Source organism: Drosophila navojoa, chromosome 5 (assembly GCF_054131105.1).
Source record: "Drosophila navojoa isolate 15081-1374.11 chromosome 5, UAZ_NAV_1.0, whole genome shotgun sequence".
In the NCBI taxonomy this organism is placed as follows: domain Eukaryota; kingdom Metazoa; phylum Arthropoda; class Insecta; order Diptera; family Drosophilidae; genus Drosophila; species Drosophila navojoa.
The window spans coordinates 1226786-1250703 of NC_142893.1; the positions used below are offsets into that span (position 1 = coordinate 1226786).

The window sequence follows — 23918 nt, forward strand, 5'->3', positions numbered from 1 at the left end:
TGACTGCGCCGCATTCGTCATTCGGTCGCAAACGTTCGAACAACGCAGACGCAAAGGCTGCGATCGTCGCGTTTCATTCAAAACGATTTTTTTCGTCTTTTCGTGTTTGCGCGTTTTGTGTTTTGTTTGCTGTTAACTGTTTACCGTTGTGCAGTGTAAAACTATTTACAACACCATAATTGTGGGTGTCCAGCACCGCCCACCCCACCTCCCCCTGGGCTTCACACACACTCGTTTCGGTTGTGCTTTGTGTGCCGCATTCGTATGACACGTGCTTCTCATACGGATTCTCCCACTATCAGCATTCCATAAAAGAAATTAACAACAGCAACAACAAAAACTCAATTGGGATTACCTCGACTTTTGTTTATCAATCACGACGTAACGGTAAGTTGACCATAAAGTGAATGCAGTGAATACTTCCATTAAGGAACAACAAAACTTGCAGACAAAAGGAAACTGAACTTTTCTTCTTCTCATATTAATGCATGAATACAGTTAAGATTGACTTTAATAATTTTTGTTTACAACTGAACTGTTCTCTCGCAGAGTGTTTACTGTACTGCCAAGGAACTTGGAATTATCGAATTATATATATTTTAGGCATAAACTTCTTTTACTTTTCACATTTCTCTGACCTTTCTCATGCTGTTCTTCATCAGTGAGTTCACTGTACTTAGGTCATATCATAATACTTTTATGTTTATGTCTGACCCCAATAGGCCAGTGCGTTATATTAATATTTATCCAGCTTATCAATGAACATATATAAACACAAAAGTCGTTTTCCTTCTATATAAACGCCCCTCATTAAAAGGCGACCCCCAACAGACCCACCCGCCTCCCCCCGCCAGCACTTCCAACTAACTGTAATTGCTAGTATGTGAACTTTATTATGCTGAGGAGTCGACGATGCCACGCCTAGCGCCCACCGTTTATGAGTCAGGAATTCTGTTTGTTTTGCGCATTTATCTTAAAGTTCTCTCGCTCTCACTCCCCCTCTCGCTCTCTCTCTCCTTCTCGCTGTGTGTAGATCCCAATGAGTCATGCAGCAGCTCAGGGAAACAATGTGACAACCTGACAAAGATATACAACTATATATGTATGCATGTGGATTTATATATATATTCACACAGATCATTCAGTAATTCACATTTTATTTTGATCTATAAATGAGTTGACTAATCCATTGGCTTCAAATGGGTATTACTTATTATGGAGCTGTTTGCGAAATGAGGAAGCTTTACTTTGCTAATGCACCAGCTCTGTGAGAAGTGAATCAATGTATGACAAATTGATGGACGCTTGGATACCATGTAAATGCTTGACAATCAACACGATACGATTGCAATCGATTGGTAGACGGTTAACGATGCCTAGATCTATAGATTGGTCAATATGATTCTGGCAGATTTTCATAGATCTGAAGCAATGGGTCTCTATTATATACCCCCTCCTCTCCACAAAGCCAACTAGGGTATTTTTGCCTAGGAAATTTCATGCATTCATAATTGTGTCATAATATTTAGCTCTTGTTTCAAAATTTTAATTAAAATATGCCAAACAAACAATTTGGCTAAAACATATACAAATTTCTACATACATACATATATTTAAGCTACATTCCATATTTGTACCATTTATGTATATTTCATATTTGATTTGAGATCTTCTCTACTTAATTGATAAAATGTCACAACTTTACCATAAACTAAAATGAATTTTGCATGCCATTAAAATGTTTGTTTATATTATGAATGATTTGATCAAAGTACGATCAACATTTGAGCTGCAGATTTTATGAGCTGTAGGAAGAGTACCAGTCTTTCTCTCTCGCTCTTTCTCTTTCTCTCTCTCTCTCCTTCTTATCATTTATCTAGCTCCCTCGCAATATCTCCTGTTCATCTGATTGATATTGAGATCGCGGTTTATATCTCTACTTCTCTCACAATCTATTATCTATCTATCTATCTATCTACCTATCGCTCTCTCTCTCTCTCTCTCTCTACTTCTCTCTATATATATTATTTATCTATCTACCTATCTATCTATCTCTCGTTCTCTCTCTCTCTATCTATCCATCTTTCTCTCTCACTGTCTATCTACTTATATTTCCCTCTCTTTTTGTCTCTGTTTCTTCCTCTAACATTCTCATTCAGACTGTTTGACCTATTGTACTTTTGAATTTCTCTCTCTCTCTCTCTCACTTGCTCTTTTTTTAAATCACAATCTCTTCATTTTTCTAGTATATTCTGTCTCCTCATCTTTCCATCTCTCTGTCTCTCTTATTTTCTATCGCTCTCTCTCTCTCTCTCTGATTTTCTATCGCTCTCTCTCTCTGTCTCTCTCTCTCTCTCGCTCTATCTACCTTTCTGCGATACTCTGCCTGCCTTCCCGACTTTATTTCTCTCCCCGAATCTCTTTCACTCTATCTCTATCGCTCCTAGGCACTCTTCTCTCTCTCTCTCTCTCTCTCTCTCTCTCTCTCTCTCTCTCTCTCTCTCTCTCTCTAATTTTAAAGCGTGTTTACAGTTCGTTGCGTTAATGGATGGATTAATGCCAATTGGAATAAATTTCAAAGTCAAGTCTTAAACAATTATTTGTAATTGCAATTTGTAAACAATTTGTTAACATATATATATTTGTTGACTAGCTGATTATAGAGGCAGTTGAGCTCATGGCCTGTGGCATGTGGCATGTGGCATGTGCCACACACAGCATTCACACTGAATGCTGTTAAAGAGCCGCCATTAGAGCGAATGCAAAAGCTAAAGCTGATACCAAGTCGACTAACTGTTCGCTGCTCGCTGACCATAAGTCGGGGCGTGATTTGCCATGAGGTTGATCACAAGGCGGCGGCAGCATTAAGGCGGCATGCCACACTCGGAACTTGGAGATGGCTGAAAACGAGTCTGCATTCGCTCGCTCGAGTTCATCAAGAATCGAGTTGAGTCAGACATTCACATTCACATTCGTCCAAGATCTGAGGCGATCCGATTTGATATCGATGACAATGGTGTCGACAGAGGCATTAACTACCGTTAGAACGCCGCTCTACAAAGCTCAAATGCCGATCCGATGCACGATTTGTCGATTGTGTAATTAGAATGCGAATTAAATTCAATTTCCAATGAAATTAAATAGTGGAAAGAGAGAGAGAGAGAGAGGGGGAGAGGTGGAGCTGGTCCACATGTATCGTCTATTTGGCCTTAACATTTGGCCAAGTGCTCATAACTAAAGCGAACAATGGCTAACACAATTGTCAAATGGCTCGCATTACAATGCAACTATTTGCAGTGTTGAGTAATGCGCTTTGGAGTGTGTATGTGCAATAAATAAAAGAAAACAAAGAATTCTATTTAATGCCCATTTAGCAATTTGTTTATTGTTCGCGGTAATTCGATTCAGAGTTGGAGTTGGAGTTGAATATTGATTTGGTAATGCTTTACCAAAGCTCAATTCTATCAGTTAAGTGTTGCAAAACGATGCTTAGTGGGTTATTTGATGCATATTTGAAGTTTTTTTCATGAGTTCAATTGAAATTAGCGTGAATAATTGTTCAAGTGAGCTGTTGAAATACCTTACATGGGCGTGGCATGCTGACTTAGTGTTGGAAAACGACAAACTGTTATAGAAATAGTTGTAGTTATAATTTCTGAAGGGTATGCAAACTGCCTTTAACTAAAAATATGTTGATATTTATATAGTTAAATAAAAAAATATATTCCAGAGTATAAAAAAATGATTTATTCCCTTGTTTAGCCTCGATAATACAACTAGAATAATATTTCTACATGGGGTTCAAAAAGTCAAGCATTTAACTGCATATTTGTGCAGCCTCCAGCACCCCCAATTCCTCCCCCGCCCCCCACACGCCACGCCCTACGTTAACCGCGTGTCCATTTAACATAATTGTGCAATTATTTAAAAACTGATTTATTTTTTAATTGTTTGTCACTTGAATGACAACAATTAATTATGCAATGCAAAGGCGAAAAAAAAATAAATGAATATAATAAATAAAAGAACATTTCGCAATTATATAAATATCTCGCATTATATAATCAGCGCAACAGCTGGCAAAAAAAAAGTCTATATAAATAGGGAGCTCGGCTCCAGTTTTAATCATAATTATTATAATAATAATAATAATCGTCATCATAATAAGCGCTCAACAAACGGAACAAACAAATGGGAAATGCTTAACACAGCGATTAAAATTTATTGCGCTTATTTTGCATTTATTCGAATTTAATTCATTTTCCTTGCTGGCTTTACGGTATACCCTGTATTTGAGTGGGATGTGGGAGGTATGGTTGTCTATACTCTTTAGAAGAGTATCAATGTATTATGGATTAAGAGCAGAGAACGACTGCAGCTAAAAAGTGAAAAAGCGACTCTCTCTATCTCTTTCTGTCTCGCTCTATGAGAGACTATATAGTTCCCCTCCCTCTCTCCCTTCCTCATGCTTCATTTTGGCAGAGTATAGAAACTAATACTTTGGATAATCGATCAGTTTGAGCCTTGACCTAAAATCGATATAAATCGATAACAAATTTCGTTCACTTTCCAATCTCATCTATCAATCTCTCATTCTCTTACCTATCTATAAATTCCTTAAGCATCTACCACTATCTACCACTCCCTCTGTATGCCCTTTACATTCCATTAAATTTCCCATCTGTACCATTACAGGATATCTTCTAGTCCATCCATTTACAAGAATCTCACGCTAGTCGCACATTTTTATCATTTTACCATTTAATGTCAAAACTATTAAAAAGTTGTTTGCGGATTCATAATTGAAGTGTCGATTAATTAAGTAAATCCGACCCGAACTACCGCAAAACACCCGATTGGCGCCTGCCTCGGTCTTCAATGCCTCAATACCGCTATCAATAAATGGGGAGTGTTTGACGAAGACTTACACTGAGAGCAGCTAGGGAACTTAAGAGTTAGCTATAAAGCATATATAACTTCGATATTTATCGATTGTCCAATTTGCTGAAAGTTCTTGAAAAAGTTTGATATGAAAATGTTTCTGGACACTATTTGCAAAATATTTAAAGTCTTGATATATCTAAGCATAAATCGATCTATGAAATTACCATTTATTATGTCCAGTATTTTCTTTGCATTTATCGATTTCTTTACATTTATCGATTTCCATATATTAGCCTTAATATTAAAGTATATTTATTTTAGTATTGAGAATCTATATGCCGTATATATAGTTTAATCTGGCTTCCGTTGCCTCTTTAACTATTCAAATTTTGTGTAAAAATCAATGATTTCGCCTGCTCGTATCCCCATTTTCCATTCTCTTTGACCTGTATTAACATAAAGGCTCTCAATACTTTCTACCATAAAACATAATTTTAATTATGTAATCTCCCCTCCAGCCATCTCTCATCCTCAGCCCAGCCTTTCCCACTGCCCGATTTCAATCAGCTTAATAAAAATGGAATATTCTGTTAGCATTTTTCATATTTCGACCTTAATGCTATTAAAAAGTTCCATTCAAAGAGCGCGTTAATAAAAATATTGCGCTCTTTCAATTCATTTTTTATTTTTCCATATGAATATACGAAGATTATTTATAAAAAATATATATATGCGTATATGTATTAATATATGGGTAATTAAACGGGCAGAGCTTTTGTTATCAGACAGATATCAAAAGCAAAAGAAAACATAATTTTTTTTTTTTTTTCAAGTTAAAAATATATTTTTGGTCAGTCGCCTCGATTGTGTTTGGCTTATAAGAAAAGTGCCGTTAAGTAAGTTGGCTGTTGACAACGCGTTATGCATAAATTATGACACATTATACCCCATAAAAGTTTATAAATATCGCACACATAAATGGGCAAAGGGGCTTTTGGTGGAATTTATTAAAAGGTCAGGTGCAGAGACCTTAAAAATATGTAAGACAGTGCTTGAATAATACCAGAAATTGGACAGGAAAGGGAAGTTGGATTTCCCAATAGAAGTGAAAATTAAGTGGGGAAAGAGAAAAATCTTTTTAATATGACAAAAATTGACGCAAACGAAAGTCTAGTATTTAAGTTCTTCTAGTTCTTTTAGTTCTTCAAGTCTAGTATTCCAGCTCTTCGTCTTTTAAGCTCTGCACACATCTTCAATCCTCAATCCGTCAGCTTACTCAGACTAATTTATCAACTTAGCCAGAAACTTGCTTACAAATGAGTCTTAAGTGTGCTTGATTAGGTATTAGCATTTGCAGGGTATTCATCGGGTGTCTGAATTCCATATTTGATTGATTTGCATTTCGATAAAGCGCAATTAATGAGGCTCCCCCCCGCTACCCGCTGCCCGCTGCCCCAGCTCAATCAAGAATGCTGCTGGCTATGGCAAATGTTATCTAACACATGCTAAAACCAGTTTCAAGAAAGAGAGAGGTAGAGAGAGAGAGAGAGGGGTGCTGGGTATTTATCTAATAGAAAACAACTTTATTAGTAATTTTTGCTGAATTTGCATATGAATTTGATTTGTCGACACATTTTGCCTATCGATGCGCTAATTAAACAAAAAGCAGAGTTCACAAAGATAAACAACAAGAAGAAGGAGGAGAAGGAGAAGGAGGAGCAGAAGAAGCAGCAGCAGTGTTTTCTTTAATTATTTAATCAGTGAAATAGAGCTTAGACACGCGCCGAGCCGCTCTGCTCCTTGTAAATACCCTAACCCCTCCCCCTCCCCCTTCCCCTCCCCTGAGACAACTGTTAAATTGACAGCTCAGCGAATCGGAATGCGCATAAATTTCGTACGCTTTTTAACACTGGTCAGCAGGCTGCTCCTTCGCCTGAGCCTCTGGGCATTTGTAATGAGCATTTTCATGTTATTATTATAATTCTCGTCTCTTTTTTTTTTTTTTTTTTGTATTTTAATGAGGCGCCATTTAAAAAAAATTACTCATCACTGGTTACGAAAAAATATCGATTCCCATTCTGTGGCTGGCTTTTTTTTTTAATCAATTGTAATTTACTTTGCTGCCGGCGCCGCTGCTGCTGCTGCTGCTAATGAGGGGCATTAAATTGTAGCTGTAAATAAACGCCAGGCAAAAAGTAGCAAAACGAACAACAACAGCAAACATAAACAGTGTGGGCGGGTCATTTGGTGTGGCTTGGCTGGCTTCAGGGCACACTTTGTGGCCAGACCTAATCTAATTAGCTAAGCCGCAGTAGCAGCAGCTAATGCCTAAATATCCATATATAACTTAATTAGCTTTACTTTTCAAAACGCAACAAATAGGCGAACAAATTGTAACGTATTTAAATATTCTATCGATAGGCGCTGGCCTGATCGTTATTTGGTAACGACAGCTAGATGGCGCTAGCAATTGTAAGCGTAGAGCAACACTGTTTGCCAGCTTGTTGTCGCAGTCTGACACAGCGGCACACACAGCTAGCTGCACTGCTCTAACGCACAAGTGAGCTGCGTCTCGGCGCTGCGCAAGTTCATTCTGCCAAGTTGACTCACACTGCGCGTACGACTTGACCAGCTGTGCGGTCGCGTTTCTACAGCGAAAAAAGAAAGAAATTAGCATTGGAATTATAGAAAATAAAATTAAGAGCCATTCTATTGCTTTTGAAGTTTGAGTAAATCGAATGCTTACAAAAATAGTTAGTTGTTGTTGTTGTTGAGCGCGCGAGTGTTGTGTTGTTGCTTTCATTATTTTTCGGGGTCGTAGTCATGCGGCTCTGTCGCGGTCGCTGCTGAAGCGAAGCATAAAAGAAATTTGCTGTTTGCCGTTGCGCCGACGTCATCAGGCAGACATACACACGCACACACCACACGGACAGGCACTCGTTGAAATTGCTGTTGGATTTGTAAATTATGAAAGCAATTTATCAACTGGAAATCGAAAAACAACAAACAGCGAAGCTGCAGCAAGAACAACGCCAACTACAACGAGACGAGTGAAACATAAGAGAGAAAACAAAAGGCAAAAGCTAAAGCAGAACGCTCATTGATCGTGCAGGCAGGCAACAACAAAAGAAGAAGCGGCGGCAGCAGCGCAGTTCAAATCATTTATGCGAATACAAAAAGTGAAGGAAAATTGAAGAATTCGCTGCGCTCAGACAACAGAGCTGGAGTGCTAGACGAAACCACCTACCAACAACAACAGCGACGACGACGACATCGTCGACGACTTGTTGCTTATTCACACACTCTTGCACTCGCACTCGCTCACGCTTACGCACACGCACACAAATAAACGCTACTAAGCGCTTGCATATAAATACATAAATATCTCTGCGCTGTATTGTTGCTTGTGTGTGTGTGTGAGTGTGTGCGCATGTGTATGCGTGTGACCTTTGTCGGCGTTTCCCCTCGAGCATTTGTATGTGTAAGTACGATAATAAATTTATTCAAATGGCAAAAAGAAGACAACAAAAAAAAACTAAGAAGGCAACAAAACTATAAGGCAACGCGTTTAATTGCAAACTCATAAATGTGTGCACAAAGCATGTCATCAGCTACAATACAAAACAATTACAAAATACCACAGCTTGGCTAGACACACACACACACACATACATACATCATCCCTGTCAAATGGCACTGTTAAGCGCGCTGTTAATAGCTGAGCAAAGTTTACACTCTCTTAAGTCTTTATTGAAATTCTGTTAAGTGTTACTTAATAGCAGATTTTGTGTGTATTTTTAACTACAGGCATTCCATGCGTGTATTTCTGATAAGATTAAATACATACAAGAAAACGCCCACATTTTGGTATACGGCAAATATACATTCATTCAGAACAATATAAAATATGTTCGTATATATTATATGGAAAATTTTCCGTTTACTATATACATAATTCCGCATACGTCGCGTATAAAAATAAATTCAATAAATGAAAATTTATTTTCGTAGACTTTTGCTTTCCATTTCTAAATCACAAAATATGTATTTATATATATTGATTGCCCATTGTACATATATAGAAATAATTGAAATTCCATTGGAGCAACAGTTGGTCTTCCAAACTTAACTGTAAACAGCAGTAACAGTGGCCTGCACAGTTTGGCATGCATTGGCACGCTTAGCCGCTGTTCCGCTGTGGGCGAGCGATAAAAGTGTTTGCAATTGTTCTTCTTCTTGTTGCATATTGTGTAAACAAAGATAAGCAACGTATTAAGTGGTGTCCGTGTCTGTGTGTGTGTGTGTGTATATATGGGTGGGCTTACGCTGCTGACTAAGCCAAGCGCTAAATAAATCCCAATGGAAACCAAAAACAGCGAAACAAAACGAACGTGAGTGAGGGAGATAGGTAGAGAGGGGCAGAGAGAGTTGCTTAGCAAGCTGCTGAGTGGGTGGAGGGAGCGAGAGAGAGAGAGAGTGAGCGAGAACGGAAAGAGTGGAAAATACGCTCGCACTCGCTTAACAATTTAATCAAAATTGAATGCAGCTTTGTGCGTTCAACTGATTTTATTTATTAATTTAGAAAACAGGGCACGTAAACACTAAAGACGAATGCAGCGGCAGAAAAAAAATAAAGAGAAATGTAAAAACAATTAAAAATACAATCGAAAACAGAAATAGCAATAAAGTAAAAAGTGACTCGAAATTAAAAATAAAATAAAAAAAAAAACAATAAAATAATAAAAATAAAATAATAAAAAAAAAAATAAATAAAAAAAAAATAAAAATAAAAAAATAAAATACTATAATATCTTAATAATAATAACTATAATCCTAATAATACATACAAAAATATATTAAATAATCGAAAAAATTGAATGTATATTAATATCTAAATTATAAAAAAAATTTTTTAGTTTAAATTATTAGCTAATATAAAATTAATAATAAAGAACTATATCTTAATAATAATACATACAAATATATTAAATAATCGAAAAAATTAAATGTATATTAATATATAAATTAAATGTATATTAATTTATAAAAAATATATATATATATTAAAAATTAAAAAAAAAATTTTAATTCCAATTATTAACTGAAAATAAAAAGTAAAAAAATTAAATTAATATAAATACAAAAATTAAATTTGTATATGAGCTGCAAAATAAATAAAAAAAATAAAATAAAATAAAATTGTATTATTAAAAGAATTTATATATGTATATGATATTATCAGAAACTCACCTATACATATAAATAAATCTTGCTTATATCAATATTAATTAATATTCGACCTCGCTGTGCATCTTATTGAGTGTGCACTGTAATTGGTATTTATTGTGCAATTAAAGACGTGACATAAACATATATGAATATATACATATATAAATATTACCCTCAGCTAGCTTAATCATCCACACACACACACACACACACACTTAGTTGAGCTGCAATTATTCGCGTATTTGCTTTTGATTTGCACAGTTTGAGAGCCATTTTGTCAGTTTGTCATTTTGCCATTTGTTAGCCATTTCGTTTTGGCCGTTCGCCGTTCGCTAATCAAACTCAAATTTGCAGCAATATGGAGACAGAAATCCAGCTGGAGCTGCACTCCCTTGATAAGAAGGAGGAACAAATCGAACAGCAGCAACCGTTGCTCACAACAACAACAACAACAACAACAGCAACCACAAATAACAACAACAATAGCAATAGCAATAGCAATGACAACAATGGAGCACAGGTCACGCTCAGCACTGGCTCCATCGATGCTGCCCCATCGAGCCCAGTGCTGCCCGCCATCCCACCAGCCACGCCCACAGCGAGCACATCCCGCCAGCTGTTCAGGGAAGCCGCCGCTCGGCACGGCGGCACAGAATCGTTGGCCCTAATGCAACAGGAACAGAACTATATAGCTGCCACACAGCTGCCAAAGGTTCATAGCGATGGCTCCATGCCGGATGCGAGCGTCTCGAGAAATCCGTCGACGACGGGCCGGCACGAGAAGAAGATCGGCCACCGGCGGGTGGCCGAGGGCGGCGAGGTGACCTACAAGAAGATCCAATCGAAACAGATCATGGGCTCCATCCAGCTGGGCATACAGCACACCGTGGGCAGCCTGGCGAACAAGCCGAAGCGAGATTTGCTGATGAACGATTTCTGGGAGATGGAGACGATCGCCTTTCCGCCCGACGGCTCATCCCTGACGCCCGCTCATCACTACAGCGACTTTCGGTTCAAGGTCTATGCTCCGATCGCTTTCCGTTACTTTCGCGATCTGTTCAACATCGAGCCGGATGACTTTCTAATGTCGATGTGCGCGTCGCCGATGCGCGAGCTGTCCAATCCGGGCGCCTCCGGCTCCATATTCTATCTGACCGACGACGATGAGTTCATCATCAAGACGGTGCAGAAGAAGGAGTGTGAATTCCTGCAGAAGCTCTTGCCCGGCTACTACATGAATCTCTCCCAGAATCCGCGCACGCTGCTGCCCAAGTTCTTCGGGCTGTACTGCTTCCACTACAACTCGAAGAACGTTCGATTGGTGGCGATGAACAATCTGCTGCCGTCGGACATTAAGATGCACGAGAAGTACGATCTGAAGGGTTCGACATTCAGGCGCAAGGCATCGAAGGCGGAGCGTCAGAAGGCGAGTCCGACGTACAAGGATCTGGACTTTGCCGAACACCATCCGAATGGCATTTTCCTGGAGACGGACACCTATACGGCGCTGATGAACACGATCAAGAGGGATTGCATGGTCCTGGAGAGCTTCCAAATCATGGACTACTCGCTCCTGGTGGGCATACACAATCTGGATCTGGCGGCCAAGGAGAAGAAGGCGGAGCGCATACGCAATGCCAGAGCCAAGCTGCAGCGCAAGGAATGCCCCGACGACGATGCGCCCGAAGCGGATCAGGTGAACCAGCTGCAGACCGTCTCCAGCTCGGCCTCCATACCGGGCACCTCGGCGGCGGGTCTGAATCGGACGCGCAGCATGAATCGCCAGCGATTGGTGGCTCATTCCACGGCCATGGAGTCGATCACCGCCGATTTGGATGCGACGCTCGAGGAGGGCGTCGACGAGCCCAAGGGCGGCATTCCGGCGCGCTCCGAGAACGATGAGCGACTGCTGCTCTACATCGGCATCATCGACATCCTGCAGTCGTATCGGCTGGAGAAGAAGCTGGAGCACACATTCAAGAGCATCCTCTACAACGGCGACACGGTCTCCGTCTGCCGGCCCTCGTTCTACGCGAAGCGCTTCCAGGACGCCATGGGCAAGCAGGTGTTCAAGAAGACGCCCACATTTCCGCTCAAACATTCCCCCTCGAAGCGCAAGACGTCGGCCGCGCAGCCGCTGCGCAGTCCGCTCAATCGCACGAACGCCGCGAACACGCCCAGCAACAGCGGCGGCAGCAGCAGCAGCCGGCCCGTGGCCCTGGCTCTGCTCTCCGGCATGTCGACGCCGCCACCCGCCTTCGATGACATCTCCGAGGAGGACATCACGGCCGGTGCGTCGACAACGACGCTGCAGCAGCGGACCTCGAGCGCGAATGCGAATGCGAATGGGCCACGCCTACAGTCGCCGTACTCCTATGCCAGCTCGATGCGCAGCAGCGACTACAGCGACGACGATGAGATTGTGGAGGCGAATCCCAGTGCTGTGGATGCTGCGGAGCAGCATGTGCGCAGCAATGGGCGTGCCAGGGAGCTGCGCCAGCCGCTGGCCCGGGGCAACGGCTTGGCCAACAATAATCTGTTGAGTGAACGCACTGTCCATTTGACCAAAACGCTGGTCCAGGTAACCGCCGTTGGCTATGTGGAGGAGACGCCGCCAGGCTCAACCACGCCCACTCCACAGCTGGAGGCGAACGGCAAGCCGGTGTCGGCGGTGGCCAAGACGGCCACCTACACGTCCACATTGATGCTGAAAACGGCGCCGGATCTATAGCCCGACTATATACTCTATATACACCTATATACATATACACATATACACATATATATGTATGTATGTGTATATGTATGTGTGCATACTTTATAAATATGTATTGTCTACCTGTAACCCGCAAAGATTGGTGCTGGCTTTCACTACACTCTCACACATATGTATGTATGTATGCCCCTCCCCCTCCCCCTACCCCACCCCCCCACTCACCTGCTCCAATAGCTGTGCTCGCTGTGGCCAGGCGCGGCGCTCGTTTATCTTGATTAAACAAATACCAAAAAACGAATATGTATTCGATATTAAAATTTATGTGGCGCGCGTTTGTTAATTGACTGTGCCACACACACACACACACACACACAGCAAATCCCCAATTTTCCTTTACAGTTGATAATTATTTTTTTCTACCTTAGCTTTTATTTGTATCTGTGTGTGTGTGCGAGTATTTTCCCCCCCATTTTGTTTCGATATTATTTGCGTTTGTATTATGAACAGTTGACGAAGAGAAGAAAAAGAAGAAGAAGCAGCAGAGAAGAGGAAATACTTAAAGGAAAATATTTGACATTGTTTAACTCTGTATTTTTTGTATTATAGAAAAGAAATGCGTTTATCATGTATTCTAGGATGCTTTAATGTATATATACATAAATGTAAAACAAATTTAATAAAAGATTATAAAAAAAAGATGACTTGATTGTATATGATTCCATTATATAAGGAATGGGGCCCTACAAAAATTATTTATTTTTTCAATGGAAAATTTTAGAGCTTTCAATTTGTCTTGTAAATATTTTTAACTAATTTTTTAGATAATTCCTCAATGAAGTTTATCAATCGTATCCATAAGAATTTATTATTTATAAATATGTATATATTTTTATTGATTCTTATCTTCAGATCTTCCTTCTAAATAACTTGGAAATATTTGATATTTTCCTATCCTTATTCCTTATCTTTTATTTCTTCCTTAAGTTCCCATATAGCTATACGATATCTACTTATATTTAATGCCATCTGTCTAGACTATGGACTATAGACTAGAGACACATTAATTACCATCTCGGATATTAATTTTAGCAGCTGTTCGCCTGGCGCCCGCCTCATGCCCCATAAAACTCAGATATTATGTGCGTAATCCCTGTGCCGTAGCCGGACAATAACACGTAATATCTTTTACGTTCATTATTTACATTCTCACGTGCGAAAAATTTTCTGGTTTTTGTTGTAGCTGAAGCTAGCTAAATGGGGTATGATGAAAGCAGAGGTGGAACTTGGGTACTGTAGAGATATGATAACATATAATAGTATATATAGTATGTATGACTTTATAGTAGAGAATTTCAACATATCTTTAAATGAAGGATTTGTATTGATACAAGTTATAAATATATGTACATATCTACAAATTCAAGTGAATTTATCGATTATTTATACATGTGACACATATAATCGATAACTTTTGCCATTAAGTTCAGTAAAATCAATCAACTCAACTGCTTTGGTTATGCTCCAGGGCATCTCCTAGTCGTGCACTCCCCATCTCTTTGGCTTTGTGTGCAGGAAAGTGCTTAAAGAGCGCTGACAAATATTAATCGCCCGATATACATACATACATATATATATATATATATATCGTTGCTGCATGCTCATTTGTATTCTCTCTCTCTCTCTCTGTCTCACAATCTGCCTCTGCCTCTGCCTCTCCTTCTCCGTTTCTCTGTTCGCATAAATCACTTAATGATTTTCCATATTGGCATTAAGTACCGTTAATTTTTATCGCCTTGCTGCAAGCTCCATTGGCAATTGCGCAATATTTATTGCGCAAGCCTTCGCACAGCGCATTTCAACGCACTCCGGCACGCCCCTTAGCCGTGCCACGCCCCTCACTCGAGTGCGCAGCTTAACTTGTAAAGCTCTCCATTAATTAGTCGCCGGCCACATTTATTTTGCTCGCTTAATTTCAACGAAAATCAAAATAAATTTGCTTAAAATTTATTTGATTTTTTTTTTTTTGTAATTTTTAATAAATTTTAATCAGTTCAATAAAAAATTGTTTAAGCAATTAATTTAAGAGCTGCGCTAAATGTTGAATAAATATCAGCATATCACTAATAATATTTGTGATTTAATGACATTTAATGAATTGAATAAATATGTAAATAAATAGCTCAAATTGAGAGAGGTAGTGCATACACTGAGAGAAATTGGGGTAGTGAAGCAAAAAAGTGTTGGAAAATTGAATAAACTAACATTTGATTGATGTGGCATAAATATAATTTTTATATATAAGAGTGAATAAATATTTTTGATATACACTGCAAAAAATAATGGAGTGCTTTGTGTTTTCTTATCTATATACTTATAAATATTTATATATTATACAAAAAGATCAATTTTTGAGTAAAATATGATTTGTATAAACTTTTAAATCTCTTTTATAATACTTTATGGACTACTAAATACCCTATAATCAAACAAAGTCTCATATATTGCTTCGAATCGATTAGCTTAAATTGCAATTAATCTATAAATTACATTCAAAGCAGCTTAAGCTTTAAATACCCTGTAAACTCTAACTCTGTAAGCTATAAGCAATACTGAATACCCTGTAAAGTACATTTAACTTAACTTTTCTAGGTAACAATATCCAGTTAACTATGCTCACAGCTCCACGTACTGCAAATATTCCATAATACTCCCCATAGTTGACTCTTTTTTCAGAGCAACTTTATCATAAAAACACATCTATATAAAAATCATAAAAACTCTGTAAGCAAATAAAAACTCCTTTAGAGTATTTCATATATCAATTGAAAGCATTTATAATATTATTTTTCACGCTCTGCGCACTTTTTTATCAAATATTTATTCGGACATATTTTAATTGTTTTGATTTGTATTTTTTTTAGTGTATTTTTATTTGCCTGTGAGTTTTTTTTCCCCATGCACAATATGCACAGGAGGGAGGCAAAAGTAATTTCGAAACGTTTTATTATGATTTTAGCTGAAATATACTCTGTAAATATTTACGCAAAATGAAACAAAATCGCCAAAAATCAACCAAAATATAGACGAAAATTCATTTTCCGTGTGTTTCATTGTAATTATGCCAAGAGCAGACCAACAAATGTGAATGCGAATAAAAAATATGGGAAAAACAGTTAACAGGAAATGTTCACAATGTAAATATATACATATGTATATATACATATGTATATATCTGTTATATATAAATAGATACATATGTACATTTGCTGTCAACCCCAACCAAAATTTTGGTGCGGCATAATTACTTTAATTCATTTGCATAATATAGCGTAAATGGTTTTTGGCCAACATTTGCATTTGCAACTTTTGGTAACAGCAACCAGGCCAGAAACAGAGAGAAGGCCTGGATAATAGAGGAGCTTGCTGGACTGTCGCCTGCTGCTGGCGAGCCATTTGGGCCATAAAATCTGCATAAATACCTGGCCACAATTTGGCATCACATCAATTACTTTGAAATTATAACACAATTATATATGTACCACATTTACTCTGGGCTAGCTACAAATAGAGATGACCGCAGAGTGAGAGAGAGTGGGAGTGAGAGGGAGCGATAGGCATCTGTGTTACTTTGACCTAAGCATGTTTGTGCCATATGTCAAATGTCATTTTGATAACAGCAACTTTTGCATTAGAGATTGCTACTAAAAGCTAAATTTCTACTTGCCTCTCGCTCGCTCTCACTCTGTCTCTCTCACTCTTGCTCTTTGCCTGTCTTTTGAGATGTGCACTTAAGAACCGAGTTTCTACTTCTTTCGCACTCGCACTCTGTCTGCCTCTTAAGATGTGCAACTAAAAGCTAAATTTCTACTCCTCTCTCTCTCTCTCTCTCTCTTGCTCTCACACATTCGTTCGTTCTCTGTCTGTCTGCTAAGTAACATGTTTCTTAGAGCTTTTGACAGTTGAGGCGAAGCACATCGAGCACTTACGTCAAATAGAAAACTTGACCGATCAGGCATTAAATTGCATGTAAATTCTTAATTATAGAACTATATAATGAGGTTGTCTGATGCTAAGACTTTCTCTGTAAAAACTGTGAACTATCCCTAATATTATATTTGCTTATCAATGTTTGCATTATTTCAAAGATTTTCATAGATGAATTTACTATTGAAAGAACTGATATATATGATTTATAATGGGAAATATTTAATAGAATGATATATGAATGAATATGATAGATAATATATATATTAAATGATACTTCATATACGATAGATGATATATGATATAATAGATGATAAACGATATATGGTATTAGATAGCTGAGAGCTTATAGATGATATATGATAGATGACACGATTATGAGGCGAAGCTGCCTCATCTAGTCTGCTGATTAGGAATACATATCGCTTAGGCATATACACCGCAATATACCCCATATTAACTGCTGCTGATTAGGAAAGTATACACACTTCAATCTAATCAACATTTCTCACATGTTATACTCCTATTTATAGAATCAAATCAATATTTGTCCAGCTATTTTCGCTTCATTTTGACTTTCAAGAGGTGCTCAACTCTCTCTCTCTCTCTCTCTCTCTCTCTCTCTCTCTCTAAATTTTGTGCGTATCTCTGTTAGCTGTTCTTCTATTGTGTCAACTGACATTCCAGTTCAGTTCAAAGTTCAGCGAAATGCGCAAGCGAACAAAGCTGAAATGAAAAGGCAAACATCGTATATTGATTAAAATAATGATTTGTGTCGCTTGCCGGAAATTTAATTTTTTGCCGTAACGGATATTATTATACATATACACACATACATACATCTCTCTCTCTCTCTCTCGCTCTCTGGTTGGTTTATTTATTTACGTTGCGTGGGCGTTTGGCCTGCTGTATTTAAAACTTATTCCAGGCAGCTGGTCAAAAAGTTGCTGTTGACGTGGCCGTGGCCTCGAGGCCTCGGGCTGGAAAATGAATTAAGCAGGCGTCAATTGCATTTAACTTGATCAAATTTAAAGCGCTGCCCACAAATGAGGCAATTTCATTAATTGATTGACACACAGAACTGATTTGCATTTTCTCTCCCTCTCTCTCCCGCTCTCTCTTTCTATGGCAGGCCATGGCATTTCAGCGCAGCTACAGCAAAGTCTGGTGGGGCTCCGATAGCCAACAGTTGGGCGGCGGCAGCTTTACGGGCGGCGGCCTCTACTCCCACTACAATTACCACATCCAACAACAACAACAACAACAACAGCAGCAGCTACAGCCCGCATCTCTGGAGCGTCATCTGGGCACACACGCCGGCAATTTGTCCAGCATCCAGGAGGTGGACGATGAGCAGAACAGCTCGAAGCTCTCCTGGCACAAGCACGACAGTCCGGGCAGTCTGCGCAGTCAGGTGCGTTATCTAAAATAATTCAAGCAGTCCAGTCAAGCGGAGCGTGCTCCGAACTCCGTAAGGAAAGTCAAAGTGGGGCGCATGGAAACGAGTGGCAGTGGAACACTTTAAGGCGAAACTTGAACTTCTTAAATTTCTGTATTGAAATTTGAATATGTATTCCATTGATGGGGAATTTCAAGAATTTTTACTGCAAATGCAGCACTACTATACATTACGTTGTTTCATTCCAACGTTCCATTTAGGTTACAAGCTATTTGAGCATTCATTATTTCAAAATTCTTTTTGTCCTTATAAAAAAAATTGTTCAGCTTCTTGTTTCATTCCAGCATTCCATTCTATGTATCATGTATTTCATTTGGATAAGTTTTTCAATATGTTCTATTAGACTCAAATTATGTTTCTCATTCCTGTTTCATTCCAACATTCCTCCACTCATAAGCCTCCATATATTCTATATGACTCCCAATACTCAAGAAGCATTCCGTTCCATTCCATATGTACTCTCCTAAGGTCACAAGTCATATACCATATATCCTTGCATCATATAATGGGGCAACTATTAGACATTCCGCTTATTATCTCTGCCTGTTCCATTTCATATTGTTCCCCTTGGTAAGCGGCAAACACGCCCCCTTTGCAGTTCTCTCCAAGCTAATATCTGAAATTGGTTTTCGCTTGCAGGACTCGGGCTTCTCGGACAACGAGGAGCAGCACAATAGCCAGACGGCCACAGCTGTGACAGCTGCCACAGCAACCACGCCCACTGCCTCGCCCACATCGTTACGCTCGATAGCGACGCCGCCCACTGTCATACGGCGTGTGGGCAAATCGTCCTTCTACTCGCCGCTGGTCAGCGTAACGCGTCGCATATCCTTCAAACAGCAACAGGACGAGCCGGAGCAGGAGGATGACGACATGGAGGCGAGTCGCAGTCGCCTGTTCGAGCAGCTGGATAGCCTGCAGCTGGACGAGCTGGCTGATGTGGACCAGGATAAGACAATGAATCCGGCGACGCCGCCACGCCCAGCTGTGCGAAGACGCAAACGCCTGAGCAAAAGCAAATCGAAGGAGCAGGAACTGGAGCAGGAGCAGGCAGAGGAGAAGCAACTGGAGCAGGAGCAGGAGCAGGAGCTGGACGAGTTCATGGCGCCAGTGACACCACCGCCGCCCTACAACAACGAGACCATCTATCTGGGCGAGGCACCGCCGCCCTACAACAACGAAACCGTTACCTTCGGCGGGCAGGAGTCCAATCTCGACGAGACGCTCACCCTGAAGAAGGACGCCGTCAACTACGCGGCACTCTCCCGCTTCACGGCCAGCACCAGCACGCCCAAGGCGCACAGCAGGTCCAACAAGCTCAAGCTGCAGGCCGTCCACAGCTGGCGCGCCGAGCAGCGCTGGAACTGCGAGCCGGAGGTGATGTGCATGCTGCAGCACAAGTCCATTGCCCAGGAGGCCTACAAGAACTTCACGATCACCACCAGCGCCGTGGCCAAGCTGATGCGGCAGCTCCAGCAGCAGGCGCTGAATCTGCAGACGCACTTCGAGCGCTGCGAGCGCGTCCTGGCCGGGCAGCAGGCGACGACGCTGCCCGAGGCGCTGGCCGGTGCGACACAGCTGCTCGTCCACCTGGACGAGTTCACCTGCGTGCTGGAGCGACGCGGCATCTTCTTCAATGATGCGCGCGTGGAGCGGCGCCGCTACGAGCAGCATCTCGAGCAAATTCGCACCGTCAGCCGGGACACGCGCTACTCGCTGGAGCGACAGCACTACATCAATCTGGAGTCGCTGCTGGACGATGTGCAGCTGCTGAAGCGGCACACGCTGATCACCCTCAGACTGATCTTCGAGCGTCTGGCGCGCATCCTGGTGCTGAGCGTCGAGCAGAGCCGCTGCGATCTGCTGCTGCGAGCGAACATCAATATGATTGCGACCCTGATGAACATCGACTACGACGGCTTCGCCTCGCTCTCCGACGCCTTCGTGCAGAACGAGGCGGTGCGAGCCCTGCTCGTCATCGTGCTCGATCACAAGCTCAGCTCGGTGCGCGCCCTGGCCCTGCGAGCCCTGGCCACGCTCTGCTGTGCACCGCAGGCGATCGCCCAGCTGGGCAACTGCGGCGGCATCGAAATAGTGAGGGATATACTTCAGGTGGGCCAGAGCACGGTGGAGCGCGGTGCCATTGAGCGGCGCGAGGCCGTCTCTCTGCTCGCCCAGATCACGGCCAGCTGGCACGGGCCGGAGCATCGCGTTGCCGGACTGAGGGACAGCGCCGAGTCCCTGGTTGCCGGCTTGGCAGCGCTGCTGCAGCCCGACTGCTGCGCTCAGACCCTGCTGCTCTGCGCTGCGGCGCTCAACAATCTCAGCCGGATGGAGGTCACCTCACACTATTCCATCATGTCCAACGAGGCCATCTTCAGGTTGATTTCAACGCTCGAGCATCAGAGCAGCGGCATCAGCGTCTTTCTCTATGTAAGTATGCGTGACTCGAAAGATAGGGCTGGCAGCTAAGATGAGTCTCCGTGTGTGTTTGTGTATGTGTGTGGAACTAGTGAGTGGAACTAGTAAATGAGACAAGTTTGTGGAAACTACTAGGTGGAAGTATTATTAGAATTGGCGATTGGAATGAGTGGGTTGAACGATAGAGTAGATCTAGTAGGTGGAACTAGTAAGTGTAACTAGTAGTGGAACTAGTAAATGGAACTAGTAAGTGGAACTAGTACATTTCCATTGAACTAGTGAGTGAGAAGTATCTAGCCTGAAATCGTCATTAGAACTAGTCAATATATTAAAGGTTTAAGTGGAGCTAGTGAGTGGAACCAGAAGATGGAACTAGTGGGCGGAACCAGTGGAACTAGTAATTGGAGCATGTGGATGGAATTAGTATGTGGAACTTATAGGTCACTCAACTAGGTGGAACTAGTAAGTGGAACTAGTAAATGGATAGTGGAACTAGAACTAGAATAGTAAATAAAACCAGGGTATACCAAGTTAACTGTAAATAGAACCAGGGGTATACCAAGTTAACTGAGTTTATAAGCGCTAAAAAGTAATAAGTGCTTCTAGTACCTGGAATTAACAAATAAAACTAGTGCGTAAAGCCAGTGTGTGGAGCTAGAACTCATGGAACTAGTAAATAATCTTAGAAATGGGCAATAAGTAAAGGGAACTAATATAGGCATATGATGTATGGTATCAATAAATGCATTTCCGGTTCCACTTGTGAGGATTTCCATTCTATTCTATTCCGAATTCCCATTAAGCTAGGCGTTCCATATCCAGTTCCATTTAAGATTTTTAACTAAGACTTATCGGCCTCATTTCTCAGTTCATTTATCAATGCCAATCTAAACCCCTTCAGACTAGTTCATAAATCAACTCTGTTCCATTGCCATTGTTTCAATGGAAGCCATCGTTTGGAACTATTTAAGTTCGTTTAAATTTTGGCATGCGTTCAGCCCTGGTTGCGTTCGTCTCTCTCTTTCACTTTTCACTTTTCTCTTCTTTTTTTTTTGCACCAATTTTATTGAAAGCATTGCCTTGTAGAGAGCTCGTAAAATTTATTTGTGCATTTGCAAAGCAATTTTTTCACAATCTTGGCCACGATTTTTCATTTGCCTTTGCCCCAGAAAGCACACACACACACACACACATGCACATCTATAGAGCATCAGATTGACTGCCCGCTGGTTGTAAGCATTTTCCGTCTTTCCGTTCAGTTTTCCTTTCTTTCTTTTTTTACGTATTTTTCGCTCTGTGTTGCTCATCAACATTTTGTGTCCTTTTATCGTTTGAACACAGGAGCAAATCGTTGGGATGCTGCACAACATGTCGCTGAACAAGAAGTGCCACAGCCACTTGGCCAATGGCATCATCATAAATTTCATCACGTCCGTTTACCAAACGGAATTCTACAAGTCCTACGACTCACGTGCCGAATGCGATGCCCAGCGGCGTAGCATTAAGGCCATACTCTATACGCTGACACGGCTTGTCCAGCACTCGCATCAGCTGGGCGCCGAGCTCCTGGAGCAGTGGCATCTGCCCGATCTCCTGCGACAATCTCTAACGGCAGCAACAACATCGGCAAGTGGAAGCAACGCCGCCCAGTTGGATCATAGCAACGGTTACAGTGGAGACATTTCGCAGCTGGCGCGACAATTGCTGCAAGCACATCAGCAGGAGCAGCTGCTCCTTGGTGTGGGTGCAGCGGGCACAGGAACTGGCGCTGGAGCTGTGGCAACATTTAGGAGCAGCCACCAGACGCCCGAGGCTCAAGCAAGGACAACGCTGAAATTCAATTTAACACGTCAGGAGAGTTTTGTCTAGCCTTTTTTCACTCTAGCTGCCCATTCAAAATGGCCAAAGAGGGTATACCGGTTATACCCATTGATATGTAACTAGCAGCAGATAAGATTTCTAGGACTTGAGATCATATACAGCAGACTTGTGAAGTCTTGAGCTCTTCAAGTTTAGCCATTTAGCTAAAATATCGATAAGACTTGGATATTTGAGCATTACTGAAGAATTATAAGAGCTATTAGGTTCAAATTACCTATTTAAAACATATATTACTATATTGTATATAAATTTATAAATCCCTTGATATAGATATTTGAGTTTTGCAAGTTCTAATGTTAAGTTTTCATCTATAGCCCCACGATTTCCTTCTTATGACCAAAAATCTTAGTTTTTCTAGCATAACTCGAGAATTATATGAGCGATAAGGTTCAAATTTGTTATGTAGCTATTTCTACAATATTTTCGTACATTAAGTATTTTCTATTTTCTATAGCTCCAACCAACTGCTAGTCATGCACACCTCACTGGCTCTCTCTGTGCCACTTTCTCCCAATTTTTCTTCTTTCGGTGGGTTGCACCATCGAACCACCTGAGTGGCTACTCCGGAACACGTACACGGGTAGCCCGGACGTGCGTCAAGTGTTATTGCTTGTCTGGTCACTGCGTGACCGTTTGCTGCCATATTCCCACTATCTTTCTCTCTCTCTCTCTTACTCTGTCGCTGTCTTCCTCTCTCTTTCACACTTATCCCCAAATGCTTGTAAATGTAAACGAAGTAATTTTTATATTTTCGACCAAGCACCAAGGCATAAGAAATACAAATTGTTGTTAGTGTTGTTTCTTTTTTTTTTTTGGTACTTTGCATTTTTGTGTCTTAGCAAAAGTGCATTGCTGCCATCTCACTCTAACACATGCTTCACCTCTCTCTCTCTCTCCCTGACTGTGTAACTCTAATGTAAATGTTTAGCAATTCTTTTGCCAGCTCATTGTAAATATTTTCATACGGCCGTAAAAAGAAAAACCAAAATTTTTGTATTTTTAGTCAAAGTTGTGCCAAAAAGAAAAGAAAACGGAATTGCAAAAGCAATTCTATTGTACAGTTATATATAGTATATATGTATATAAATATATATATATTTAATATTTAAATATATTCTGATTACTATGTATATTATTTTCATTATAATTACAATATTATATTTTCCTTGTAAAGTTTTCTATTACAAAAAAAAAAAAGTTTTTCAAGAATAAAAATTTATTATGTAAACCAAAAAAATATACAAAAATGTTTTTATGTATTTATTATTATTTTTTTTTAAATATTTTTTTTTTACAGGTTTTTAAATATATTGGAGAGTCTGAACTAGTCAATTTATTTAGCTT

At 40.6% G+C, this 23918-nt stretch overlaps 2 protein-coding genes across 2 annotated transcripts; both read left to right on the forward strand.

Annotated features, from left to right (window-relative positions):
* insc (spindle orientation adaptor protein inscuteable) lies at window positions 1-23605 on the forward strand. The gene is made up of 4 exons (XM_089261479.1): window positions 1-387; window positions 17946-18227; window positions 18912-20705; window positions 22035-23605. The coding sequence occupies exons 2-4, from the start codon at window positions 17949-17951 to the stop codon at window positions 22560-22562; spliced, it is 2601 nt and encodes an 866-aa protein (XP_089117605.1). The 5' UTR covers window positions 1-387; window positions 17946-17948; the 3' UTR covers window positions 22563-23605.
* sktl (skittles) lies at window positions 7435-13528 on the forward strand. The gene is made up of 2 exons (XM_030383108.2): window positions 7435-8365; window positions 10468-13528. The coding sequence occupies exon 2, from the start codon at window positions 10472-10474 to the stop codon at window positions 12842-12844; it is 2373 nt and encodes a 790-aa protein (XP_030238968.2). The 5' UTR covers window positions 7435-8365; window positions 10468-10471; the 3' UTR covers window positions 12845-13528.
* Window positions 23606-23918: the final 313 nt, after the last annotated feature.